Genomic DNA, 13,630 nt, shown 5'->3' with positions numbered 1-13,630 from the left:
ACAGAAAGTAGAGTGGTGGTTGCCAGGGGATAAGGAGAAGGGTGAACGGTGAATGGGGAATTAGTGTTTTATGAATATAGAGTCTGAGTTCCAGAAGATGAAAAGAGTTCTGGAGATGGATGGTATAAAGTTGTAAATTTTATGTAATGTATATTTTACTATAATAACAAAATGTCCCCCCCGCCAGGAATCTGTACTCTCCAACAGATTTCCGGTTATCATTTCTCTTTTTGGATAATTTTCCTGTGTAGAAAATACATGGCTTAGTAAGCCCTACCCTGACAGTCCTCAAGGCTGACAACTAACAGTCATTCTGATTTATACATCAGGCTCTTTTAAGTGTGGGTATCAAGGAACTATGTCTTGTGAATACTACCCAAAGCAATCTAAAGATTCACTGAAATCCCTATCAAAATCCAAATGATGTCTTTTTGCAGAAACAGAAAAAAATCCATCCTGAAATTCATATGAAATCTCAAGTGATCCCAAATAGCCAAAACAATCTTGAAAAAGAAGAACAAAGTTGGAGGTTTCATGCTTACTGGTTTCAAAACTTACTACAAATCTACAGTAATCAAAACAGTATAGCATGGTGACTAACATAATAAAATAAAATAAAATAATAAAAAAAAACCAGTGTGTTACTGGCATAAAAACAAACAACTAAACCAAAGAAATGTGACAAAATTTTATTTCTAGATGGTATTATCACGACTCAGACACAAAAAAATCAGTGACAGCTTAAGCCTAGGCTCTAGGGAAGTCTTGGTTACCTCTTCTCTGTCAAGTAGCAAAAACCAGCCTGTTATAAAAAGCAATGCAGTTGTCAACTCCAAGATAGGCCCTGTTTTCCCTTCCTTATTATAAAACTTTTATTATTATTATTTTTTTAATATAATTTTGTCAATTTTACTACAATGAGCTGAAAAATTTTAGTCTCATTATATTGGTTCTTCATTGAATTGGTAATAATATATATATACATTTAAAAACTCCATCATTCTGTCTTTTTTTATTTTATTTAATTATGTTAATCACCATACATTACATCATTAGTTTTTGATGTAGTGTTCCATGATTCATTGTTTGCATATAACACCCAGTGCTCCATTCAATATGTGCCCTCTTTAATACCCAATACCAGGCTAACCCATCCCCCCACCCCCCTCCCCTCAGTTTGTTTTTCAGAGTCCATAGTCTGTCATGGTTCATCACCCCTCCGATTCCCCCCTTCATTTTTCCCTTCCTACTATCTTCCTCTTTTTTTTTTTAACATATAATGTATTATTTGTTTCAGAGGCACAAGTCTGTGATTCAACAGTCCTACACAATTCAGAGCACTCACCAAAGCACATACCCTCCCCAATGTCTTTCACCGAGCCACCCCATCCCTCCCACCCCCACCACTCCAGCAACACTCACTTTGTTTCCTGAGATTAAGAATTCCTCTTATCAGTGAGATAATATGATACATATCTTTCTCTGATTGATTTATTTCGCTCAGCATAATACCCTCCAGTTCCATCCATGTCATTGCAAATGGCAAGATTTCATTCCTTTTGATGGCTGCATAATATTCCATGGTGTATGTATGTATGTATGTATGTATGTATGTATGTATGTATGTGTATATATATATATATATATATACCACATCTTCTTTATCTATTCATCTGTTGATGGACATCTTGGCTCTTTCATCTTGGCTCTTTCCATAGTTTGGCTATTGTGGACATTGCTGCTATAAACATCAGGGGGCACGGACCCCTTTGGATCCCTACCTTTGTATCTTTGGGGTAAATATCCAGTAGTGCAATTGCTGGGTCATATGGTAGCTCTATTTTCAACTTTTTGAAGAACCTCCATACTGTTTTCCAGAGTGACTGCACCAGTTTGCATTCCCACCAAAAGTGTAGGAGGGTTCCCCTTTCTCCGCATCCTCGTCAACATCTGTCGTTTCCTGACTTGTTAATTTTAGCCATTCTGACTGGTGTGAGGTGGTATCTCATTGAGGTTTTCTTTGGATTTCCCTGATGCCGAGCGATGCTGAGCACTTTTTCATGTGTCTGTTGGCCATTTGGATGTCTTCTTTGGAAAAACGTCTGTTCATGTCTTCTGCCCATTTTTTGATTAGACTATTTGTTCTTTGGGTGTTGAGTTTGATAAGTTCTTTATAGATTTTGGATATTAGCCCTTTATCTGGTATCATACTTAAAGGGTCTATCCAACAAGACGATCTAACAATTGTAAATATCTATGCCCCTAACATGGGAGCAGCCAATTATATAAGCCAATTAATAACAAAAGCAAAGAAACACATCGACAACAATACAATAATAGTAGGGGACATTAACACCCCCCTGACTGAAATGCACAGATCATCTAAGCAAAAGATCAACAAGGAAATAAAGACTTTAAATGACACACTGGACCACATGGACTTCACAGATATATTCAGAACATTCCATCCCAAAGCAACAGAATACACATTCTTCTCTAGTGCCCATGGAACATTCTCCAGAATAGATCACATCCTAGGTCACAAAACAGATCTCAACCGGACCAAAAGATTGGGATCATCTCCTGCATATTTTTGGACCACAATGCTTTGAAACTAGAACTCAATCACAAGAGGAAAGTCGGAAAGAACTCAAATACATGGAGGCTAAAGAGCATCCTACTAAAGAATGAATGGGTCAACCAGGAAATTAAAGAAGAATTTAAAAAATTCATGGAAACCAATGAAAATGAAAACACAACTGTTCAAAATCTTTGGGATGCAGCAAAGTCAGTCCTAAGAGGAAAGTATATATATATAGCAATACAAGCCTTTCTCAAGAAACAAGAAAGGTCTCAAATACACAACCTAACCCTACACCTAAAGGAGCTGGAGAAAGAACAGCAAATAAAGCCTAAACCCAGCAGAAGAAGAGAAATAATAAAGCCAGAGCAGAAATCAATGAAATAGAAACCAAAAGAACAGTGGAACAGATCAACGAGACTAGGAGCTGGTTCTTTGAAAGAATTAACAAGATTGATAAACCCCTGGCCAAACTAATCAAAAAGAAAAGAGAAAGGACCCAAATAAATAAAATCATGAATGAAAGAGGAGAGATCACAAGCAATGCCAAAGAAATACAAACAATTATAAGAACATATTATGAGAAACTCTATGCCAGCAAATTAGATAACCTGGAAGAAATGGATGCATTGCTAGAGATGGATCAACTACCAAACTGAACCAGGAAGAAATAGAAAACCTGAACAGACCTATAACCACTAAGGAAATTTGAAGCAGTCATCAAAAACCTCCCAACAAACAAAAGCCTAGGGCCAGATGGCTTCCCAGGGGACTTCTACCAAACATTTGAAGAATAATTAATACCTATTCTCCTGAAACTGTTCCAAAAAATAGAAATGGAAGGAAAACTTCCAAACTCGTTTTATGAGGCCACCATTACCTTGATCCCCAAACCAGACAAAGACCCCATCAAAAAGAGAATTAGAGACCAATATCCCTAATGAACATGGATGCAAAACTTCTCACCAAAATACTAGCCAATAGGACACAACAGTACATTAAAAGGATTATTCACCATGACCAAGTGGGATTCATTCCTGGGCTGCAAGTTTGGTTCAACATCCACAAATCAAGCAATGTGATACAATACATTAATAAAAGGAAGAACAAGAACCATATGATCCTCTCAATAGCTGCAGAAAAAGCATTTGACAAAGAACAGCATCCTTTCTTGATCAAAACTCTTCAGAGTATAGGGATAGAGGGTACATACCTCAATATCATAAAAGCCATCTATGAAAAACCCACAGTGAATATCATTCTCAATGGGGAAAAACTGAGAGCTTTCCCCCTAAGGTCAGGAACATGGCAGGGATGTCCACTATCACCACTGCTATTCAACATAGTATTAGAAGTCCTAGCCACAGCAATCAGACAACAAAAAGAAATAAAAGGCATCCGAATCAGCAAAGAAGAAGCCAAATTCTCACTCTTTGCAGATGATATGATACTTTATGTGGAAAACCCAAAAGACTCCACTCCAAAACTGCTAGAACTCATACAGGAATTCAGTAAAGTGGCAGGATATAAAATCAATGCACAGAAATCAGTAGTATTCCTATACACCAACAACAAGACAGAAGAAAGAGAAATTAAGGAGTCGATCCCATTTACAATGGCACCCAAAACCATAAGATACCTAGGAATAAATCTAACCAAAGAGGCAAAGAATCTGTACTCAGAAAGTATAAAATACTCATGAAAGAAATTGAGGAAGACACAAAGAAATGGAAAAACGTTCCATGCTCACGGATCTGAAGAACAAATATTGTGAAGATGTCAATGCTACCTAGAGCAATCTACACATTCAATGCAATCCCTATCAAAATACCATCTACTTTTTTCAAAGAAATGGAACAAATAATCCTAAAATGTGTATGGAACCAGAAAAGACCCTGAATAGCCAGAGGAATGTTGCAAAAGCAAAGCAAAGCTGGGGACACCAGACTTCCAGCTCTATTACAAAGCTGTCATCATCAAGACAGTATGGTACTGGCACAAAAACAGACACGTAGATCAATGGAATAGAATAGAGAGCCCAGAAATGGACCCTCAACTCCATGGTCAACTAATCTTCGACAAAGCAGGAAAGAATGTCCAGTGGAAAAAGGACAGTCTCTTCAACAAATGGTGTTGGGAAAACTGGACAGCCACATGCAGAAGAATGAAACTGGACCATCTCCTTACACCACACATAAAAATAGACTCCAAATGGTTGAAAGACCTAAATGTGAGACAGGAGTCCATCAAAATCTTAAAGGAGAACACAGGCAGCAACCTCTTCGACCTTAGCCGCAGCAACTTCTTCCTAGACACATCACCAAAGGCGAGGGAGGCAAGGGCAAAAATGAACTATTGGGACTTCATCAAGATAAAAAGCTTTTGCACGGCAAAAGAAACGGTCAACAAAACCAAAAGACAACCGACAGAATGGGAGAAGATATTTCCTTATTATAAAACTAAATTTTAGTTAAAAATACCAGGAATGGGGCGCCTGGGTAAGACCAGAAGTTTTAAGACATTCCAATGTTAGGGTTATTATCACCTTGATTTCAGGCCTGGAACAGGGAAAAGATGGCCGCAAAAAGGTGGAAGACTAATTGGCATCAGTTCATAAATACAGATATATGCATATACATTTATACAAGCAATACCCTTTTTTAATTAGTTTACTTGGCCTATCTTGAGCTTTTCCTCTCAGACCAGATGTTGTTTCAGATTTTAAAGAATCACCCTCTTGTCTGAACACCAGGTAACTAAAAATAGGTAGAAGGACTTGTCCCCATTTCTTAGCTATTGTTATATTCTGAAGCTGAGCTCTAAAAAAGAGTATTATTTGTTGTCTCCACAAAGGCAGTTTAAATGATGAGGATCAGTGAATTAAAGGGGAAATACTGTTGCCTCCAGGCAAGATTATAATAAAAGAGGCTCATTCATCATCTGCTGAGGGGAAACATGTCACTACAAAAATTACTAGGTAATGAAAAATTTGGGCAGTCCCATGGCACTTTTAATCAGATCTCAAAACAATCCCACCATGTCATTAACAAAGTGTTGTCATCAACAGGATGCAAAGTGGAAAGTGTCCCTTTCCATAGTGTTATATATCATGAATCTAAGATTTTTAAAAGGTTAAGCAAATTAATAAGCAAATTATGATTATATACACAGATACATTTACATATAAATACATACACACACAAAATTTTAATTTGGTTGCATATCAAGTGAGATCATGTGTGAATATTTGATTGTAAATCCCTAAACACCACACAAGCAATAAGGAGGTGAGTTTCAATCCTGGCTCTACCACTTCCTCCCCCTGTGACCTTAGGCAAGTGTCTTACCTTCTCAAGTGTCAGAGAATAATAAGAATATGCTCCTCACTGTAACGAGGGTCCATGGGATGCTCCCTATAAAGCACTTAGAAGAATGGCTGGCATACGGCAGGTGCTCTGTAAATATTAGCTCCTTACATTTGAACTACAATAGATGCCCATTTACCAGCCCCGCAGGACACACTTCTCCCACGCAGCCTGGCCTTAGTGTCGCAGTGTTTTCATTTCGTCACTCCCAGTTTGGTCTCTCTTCTCTCCCCACCCAGTCTGGGAGCCATACAACTACTGCATTTGCTACTGCTTGGGGTCCATTCTTCTTTGGCCCTTCCACCTCACCTTCCTGCTGTTCCTTTCATGTTATCCGCAGGCCGGGATCTTTACAATGACCCCATCTCCGTCTTCTCAACTCTAATCCATCCTACATAGCTTTCCCTGTTTATGAAATCCTAAGCATGACCTTTCTCTGCTCAAAATTCTCAGATTCCCCACTGCCTACTAAGTCCACTTCTGATGACAGCGTTCAAGACATCCCACTTTTGGCTTCCATCTACCTTCACAGGTATCTATCCAACTTAGCCAATCTGATGTACCTATCCCTGTGCTACATTCCCTCACATCCACGGTTTTGTTCATACAATTTTCTTTTATTGCAATGTCCTCCCCTTTATCTCTGCCTTTTAAAATCCTAACCCTCCTTCTAAACCAATCTCAAATTCCACCTCCACTATAGTGTACCTTTCCAACCTCCTTTGAACTGGCTTATGTGTGTCTTCTTTGGGACACTTATATTTAATCTTGCATTGGGGTCGATTCCATCATAAGGCCTCACCACTGTAGTCTATCCATGACTTTGCTCATACAAGTGGACAATAAATATGGATGTTACCCACTGTGTTTAACTGGTTATATTTGAATACACATATTTACTTTGAGCCTTTGTGTCATATATGCCACTAAAACAGGAAGATAAAGTCAAATCAACGCTTTGTATTTGCTGCTGTATTTAGCAATATAGGGTATAGGGTGGGTCCTAGGTGGTTGGAATCTCTACCCAACAGAATCTTCCAGCTCATAAAACCAATACATCATTGGTTCCTTTAACATGCAACAAATAAAAACTTGGCCATGATGTCCACTCAGCTAACTACAGTACTACTAAAAATATCTTAATCTGGATATGGATTTAAACTGAAAATTGAACAATACATGTTTTTGCTTTTGTTTGTTTGATTGGGTTTTGATTTAGTGATGCTAAGGGGAAAAAAACAAACCATTACAGTTCTTGCTGTAACAGAGGGCTTAGTGAAATCCTTTATCCAATCTCAGAATAGAAAGATGTAGACAACAGAGCTAAGATGCAGTAATTTAAGATAAGCCTGTAGAATATCAAATGAAATTATTTTTAAAAACATGTGTAATCCCTATCTTCACTGTTTAATAGTTTCCAATGTTAATAAGGCCTCCTGAAGTCAGACAAAATATGATTTGTTAAACTAGATGGAAAACAGTGATTTTTGAAAATCAGAGTATCTTAGTAATGGATCCCCAAAGACTTCTCAGTTTTTTAAGTCTGGTCCTAAGCTACTTGGCCAGGAATATGACTGAAAAATGCTCTAGAGGTATCTCTGGAAAACACCTTCAAGACACCCTGCCTCTTGAGATTACAAAGAACTTTGACATGACTGTGTAGCCCAATCTAATCAGAATAGTTAACAATTAAAATTCAGTAATGCTTCCAACAAGAAGACAGATTAAATAAATAACTCAAGATGATGCCTTTGGAGAGCAGCAAGATTTTTTTTGAAATAACTTCCCTCTCCTGCATCTAAGTTGAGAAACGGTCACAGGAACACCCATATTATGAATAGTTTTACAGGTCAGTTCCTTTCTTTACTGCTATGCATACAATGATCATCATTTCCAAATTTTCCCAAACTGCTTTGATACCACATGATTCATTTTAAGTAGGGGCAGTTTCTTAATTCTATAATCAAATCTTTTATATTGTGGATTTTCATATAAATAAATTCATGTACCAGTTTAAAAAAAGAAAAAACTTTCCCAGACTACCTTACCCTTAGTCTTTTATTCAGACACTGTTGGCTCCAGAGAACCATGGGCAGTTAATGAAAGGCCAGTTTTGGCCATTGCTAAGGCCCGAGTGCTTATTCTCATTGCCTCCCTCTATATCCTCTGAGAAGCTTATAAGAATTTAAAAGGCTTTACACACTTCCTCTCACTAGTAAGAGTTCCCCTCAATGTCTTATTCACTAAAAATAGTAAACAACTTTGTTTCCTGAAGGCATCCACCAAATGATCAGAACTCTCCTCCAACACCAATCCTTCCATAACGGCACTGGGAAAACTCACCATTGGCATTTCAATAATTGATGGTCTGGGGATAGAAGTCTGGAAAGTAATTGCTTCACAGTCCGATTTACCTTCTAGTGACCCAGATGAATCCTCAGGGGTCTCAGCAGGCTGGTTGGCAGTGTGGTTACTTGAATTCAGATTTGCACTGCCATTTTTCTCTAAGCGGTTGTCAGAATCTCGCCTTTTCTCTGAAGTTCCTTCTTCCCCTTTCGAGTGACTTGAGTGCCTCCCTGCTTTGGCCATGGGCTGAACATAGATGGTGGAATGAGTATCAGCTGCGCTGGGCTGATCAAAGGGCGCATTCTCCCTTGTATTCCCAAAACAAGCAAGCAGAGCTGAGCATGGAAAAGGATGCATCCTTCTAGATGGAGATTTCAGTCTTTTGGTGAGCCTTGCTTTCCATGTGGACATGACCTGCAGTGAAACATTGCAAAGTTCAAAGCGGGGGAAACGTTCCCAGGGGTTCAGATCACCTCCAGTTTCCTTATAGTAACTATTTCCTTGCCTAAAGAGAAGGACTTTCTAGTGGTTACCCCTAAATAGAAGATTAGGAGATAGCAATGCTACCCTCCCTTGGAGACACTTAGCAGCCAACTCCCCTTTGGGAAGCGTCTGTCCCGGGATGATTTCACGCTCTTCCTTCCTTGATGCTGTCAGTGTCTAAAGAAAGCTGTCTGTGAGGCATGTGTTGGCTTGTGTTACAGTCCCCAGGCAGGGCAGACGCTTCAGTGTAAGGTAGTGCCAAGTCCAAAGACAGTTGCTTCAGGTTACCTTGAAGGCATAAAGATAATGTAGCCTGATAGCATCCGCCATAATAGCATCAGCCTGTGTATCAATAACATCATAACAGCAGCATAACCTTCTTCAGTTACCCCCTTCAAATATTTATTCCCCCAAACAAAACAAACACCACCCAGTTATCCATCATGAACGAGGACCCCTAGAGGGTCCTCAACCCTGGCAGCTGTTTCATTATTAAAATAGGACGTAGATCTGAATCTTTTGTCTGGAGAGATCCATGTTTGGGTTTGATGTTGCAGGGACTTTTCTGGATCTTTCCTGAATATTCCTCAAACAAGCTTCCTGGCTTCAGGATCCATGTTCCTCCTTCTGGAAATTATAAATGAGTCTTTGTTAATTTGATTTTTCACTACCCATGCTAAGTCCATGATTAATTTTCAAAAACACCGAAACAAAAAAAATAATTAGCTAAAATGAACAATTAACATAAGTATGTATGTGTGAATGTGTGCTACTCATTTACTGTGTATATTACTTAATTTTGGAAAATAACCCCCTTTTGAATATGGATCTTCTCTTTTGCAACACATCAATATGTGAACGGTGAAAAAAATAATCAATTATAAGAATATACTCAAAATTGAGATTTTTCCTCAGCCAAGCATCTGCTAGAAATACTGGAGAAAGATAATACTGTAATGGTTTTACCATTAATAGTGACTTTCAGATCAAGATTTCAGGGTATATTACACATTCTAATTTATTCATTTTTCTCTCTCTTAATTTAATGTCAAGATGTGCTCTTAAGCCCAAACAGGTGGTAGATATCACAGCACTAATCCCCTGTTTTACAGAGACAGGAGACAATTCTTTGAAATTACAAGAGACTAACACAAGGTTATGCTGTTGAGAAGGGCTAGTGGAAAGTCCAAGATCACTCCCGCCTATCTGATCTCTGAGTCTCACTCAACCTGACAATCACCTTATTGACATGACAGCTGTACTGGGAACATTGCTTTGAATGGGCAGTCATGGCCATCATACACCAAGTCAGATACGGCTTGAGGAAGGTGGATACAGCATCAAATGCAAACTTTATTTTAGTGTTTACCAAAATTTGGAAATAAAATATAAAAAGCTGCCATTACTCAGAGGTTACCATGTAGTGAGCCCTGTGGTAACCCAGGTATACCAGACTTCCCGGGCTTGAGGGATCACTCTCCCTTTAATACCCAAGGATAAGCAGTGTAAATCCCCCTCCCCACAATAGCAGGAAGTACAGGCTTTTAGCAGGCTCCCCAACCAAGTGTTCCTGATGAGGCCTAGGAACCGTGTTTTGTCTCTCTTCTGCTGTGATCCCCTCAGGCAGGGTGACTCCAAGATGCTTCCCTCACGTGGCTCCTTCTTGGTCCCCTTCCTACCAAGCATGTTTACAGTAAAGCAGAGATGGCTTGCAGATGGCAGGAAGGAGTTAAAGAGAAGTAAAAATAATTCTTAAACTTGGTTTCATTCACTCATTCATTTATTCACTCAACTATATGCCAAGCACTGTCTAGAACTAGAGAGACAGCAGTTAACAATGCACCTTTCAAGTGGCTACAGTTGGTAGACTCCTGGGCAAAAAAACCTCTGAGCCCTCCCCAGACCTGTTGTATCTCTCTTCTTGGCCCTGAGCTTGCAGCCCTTCCACGGGGACCACCTCACCTCCGTAAGGGGCACCCCAGGAACTCTGGCTAGAGTGCCAGCTCCAGCCCATGCAGAACAGTGGCTTCTTTTTTAGCTAGTGGTAACTAAGTCTTAGCTAAAATAACAACAGTAACAGATAATGGTTACTGAGTGTTTATTATCAGTCATGAGTCTCAACAAATTAACTCATTTAATCCTTACAACCCTAGGAGAAAGGTGATATTATTAATTCTCATTTTTTACTCATTAGAAAAACAAGACACAGAAACTTAAGTAACTTGCCCAAGGTCACAGCATTGCTAAGAGAGCCAGGATTATGAGCCCAGGCAGCCTGGCCCCAGAGTTCCTGCATTTAATCACTATACAGTATCACTTTCCAAAAATACACACATGTTCCAAAGAGGAACTTTCCAACAGCCTTCAATTCAACACACTACCTCTAGGAATTTATTCTACAGATATACATAATGCATAGAGATACGTCCAGAAATATTCATTGCAGAAGTGTTTGGAATCACAAAATTGTTAATCAGTAGAAGACAAGTTAATATATATTTTAAAAATCCAGACAGTTGAACACTATGCAGCTTTAAAAAGAAGGATGTAGCGACTTCAGGTGTAATATGGTGTGCTAACTAGCACATGTATTATATCCTTCCCTTTCTAAGAAATAATTAAGATAATAGTAATGGAATTTTTTTTTTCTCATTAAACTTTTGTTTTAATGGGTCTCAAAATTCTGTGACAGATTTTTGGTTAAGTTGTTTCCATTAAAAAGTACTGATTTTAAAAACTAATAACTTAAAACTGTCACACACACACACACAAAAACATGGTCCACAAAACATTCTCCTTTCCTTCTGAAGGTTTTACGATGCATTGTCATCATTAACCAGTCTTTTACTATTAAACTTAAATGGCCAATTGACACAAACAGTTCTGAGATCATTCTTCCACCACGGATTGAGACTGGGGTGGCAGGTATTGGGGATAATATTCATTTAGCCTTCTGAGCTTTCTGGGCAGACTTGGTGACCTTGCCAGCTCCAGCTGCCTTCTTGTCCACTGCTTTGATGACACCCACAGCAACCGTCTGTCTCCTGTCACGAACAGCAAAACGGCCCAGAGGAGGAGAGTCAGAGAAGCTCTCAACACACGTAGGCTTGCCAGGAACCATATCAACAATGGCAGCATCACCAGATTTCAAGAACTTGGGACCATCTTCCAGCTTTTTATCAGATCGACGATCTATTTTCTCCTTCAGCTCAGCAAACTTGCAAGCAATGTGAGCTGTGTGACAGTCCAGCACAGGTGCATATCCAGCACTGATTTGGCCTGGATGGTTCAGGATAATCACCTGAGCCGTGAAACCAGCTGCTTCCATTGGTGGGTCATTTTTGCTGTCACCAGCCACATTGCCACGACGAACATCTTTGACAGATACGTTCTTGACATTGAAGCCCACATTGTCCCCAGGAAGAGCCTCACTCAAAGCTTCATGGTGCATTTCAACAGACTTTACTTCAGTTGTAACATTGACTGGAGCAAAGGTGACCACCATCCCACGTTTAAGAACACCAGTCTCGACTCGGCCCACAGGGACAGTACCAACACCACCAATTTTGTAGACGTCCTGGAGAGGCAGACGCAAGGGCTTGTCAGTTGGACGAGGTGGTGGCAGGATGCAATCCAGAGCTTCAGGCAGTGTGGTGCCACTGGCATTCCCATCTTTATGGGTGACTTTCCATCCCTTGAACCAAGGCATGTTAGCACTTGGCTCCAGCATGTTGTCACCGTTCCAACCAGAAATTGGCACAAATGCTACTGTGTCGGGGTTGTAGCCAATTTTCTTAATGTAGGTGCTGACTTCCTTAACGATTTCCTCGTATCTCTTCTGGCTGTAGGGTGGCTCGGTGGAATCCATCTTGTTAACACCAACAATTAGTTGTTTTACACCCAGTGTGTAAGCCAGAAGGGCATGCTCACGGGTCTGCCCATTCTTGGAGATACCGGCTTCAAATTCACCAACACCAGCAGCAACAATCAGGACAGCACAGTCAGCCTGAGATATGCCTGTAATCATGTTTTTGATAAAGTGTCTGTGTCCTGGGGCATCAATGATGGTCACGTAATACTTGCTGGTCTCGAATTTCCACAGGGAGATATCAATGGTGATACCACGTTCACGTTCAGCTTTCAGTTTATCCAAGACCCAGGCATACTTGAAGGAGCCCTTTCCCATCTCAGCAGCCTCCTTCTCAAATTTTTCGATAGTTCTTTTGTCGATCCCACCACATTTGTAGATCAGATGACCAGTAGTGGTAGACTTGCCCGAATCTACGTGTCCAATGACGACGATGTTGATGTGAGTCTTTTCCTTTCCCATTTTGGTTTAGGTTGAGCGGTGGTTTTCACGACACCTGTGTTCTGGCAGCAAACCCGTTGCGAAAAAAAAGCAATAGTAATGGAATTTTAGGGCTTAAATTCACAATACCAAAGAAAACAGGAAGAAGGCTGTTAACATACAAGAAAACTCAACAAATTCCTATAAAACAAAAATCAGATGAAATATTAATGAGAAAACCCAAAAAACAGAAAGCCAGCATGCTGAGTACAACCACATGGAACCTCTTGGCTTGGGCAACAGGTACAATGTAATTTAAGAAAATGTCTGAAAATGTGGAATTAATTGAAGGGCTGACTATGAAAGTCAAGTTTCCTATACCTTCCTATACCAGCAAACAGGCTACAAAATGAGTGGGTGAAAAATTAAATTAATAAATGAATTAATAAATTAAATAAGTAAACATGAATAAATAAATAAAATAAAAGTTAAGGTGTAGGGTCAGGGTCTTATTTAAATGTATCTTTAAAAACTGTCTAATCTTGGGGCACCTGGGTGGCTCAGTGG

The 13,630-nt window shown here is 39.5% G+C and overlaps 1 protein-coding gene across 1 annotated transcript in view; it reads right to left on the bottom strand.

Moving 5' to 3' along the window:
* Positions 1–8,703, bottom strand: part of FAM107B (family with sequence similarity 107 member B) — a 228,836-nt gene extending 220,133 nt beyond the window's left edge. The window contains exon 1 of the mRNA XM_028114149.2: positions 8,290–8,703. Coding sequence (XP_027969950.1) covers positions 8,290–8,703 — 414 coding nt within the window. The remainder of the gene's footprint in view (positions 1–8,289) is intronic.
* Between the last annotated feature and the right edge of the window lie 4,927 nt (positions 8,704–13,630).

Source organism: Eumetopias jubatus, unplaced genomic scaffold (genome assembly GCF_037043125.1).
Source record: "Eumetopias jubatus isolate StellerSeaLion01/CBP00866 unplaced genomic scaffold, mEumJub1_p1.0 scaffold_8, whole genome shotgun sequence".
NCBI classification, from domain to species: Eukaryota; Metazoa; Chordata; class Mammalia; order Carnivora; family Otariidae; genus Eumetopias; species Eumetopias jubatus.
This window is presented reverse-complemented; position numbering and strand designations above follow the sequence as displayed.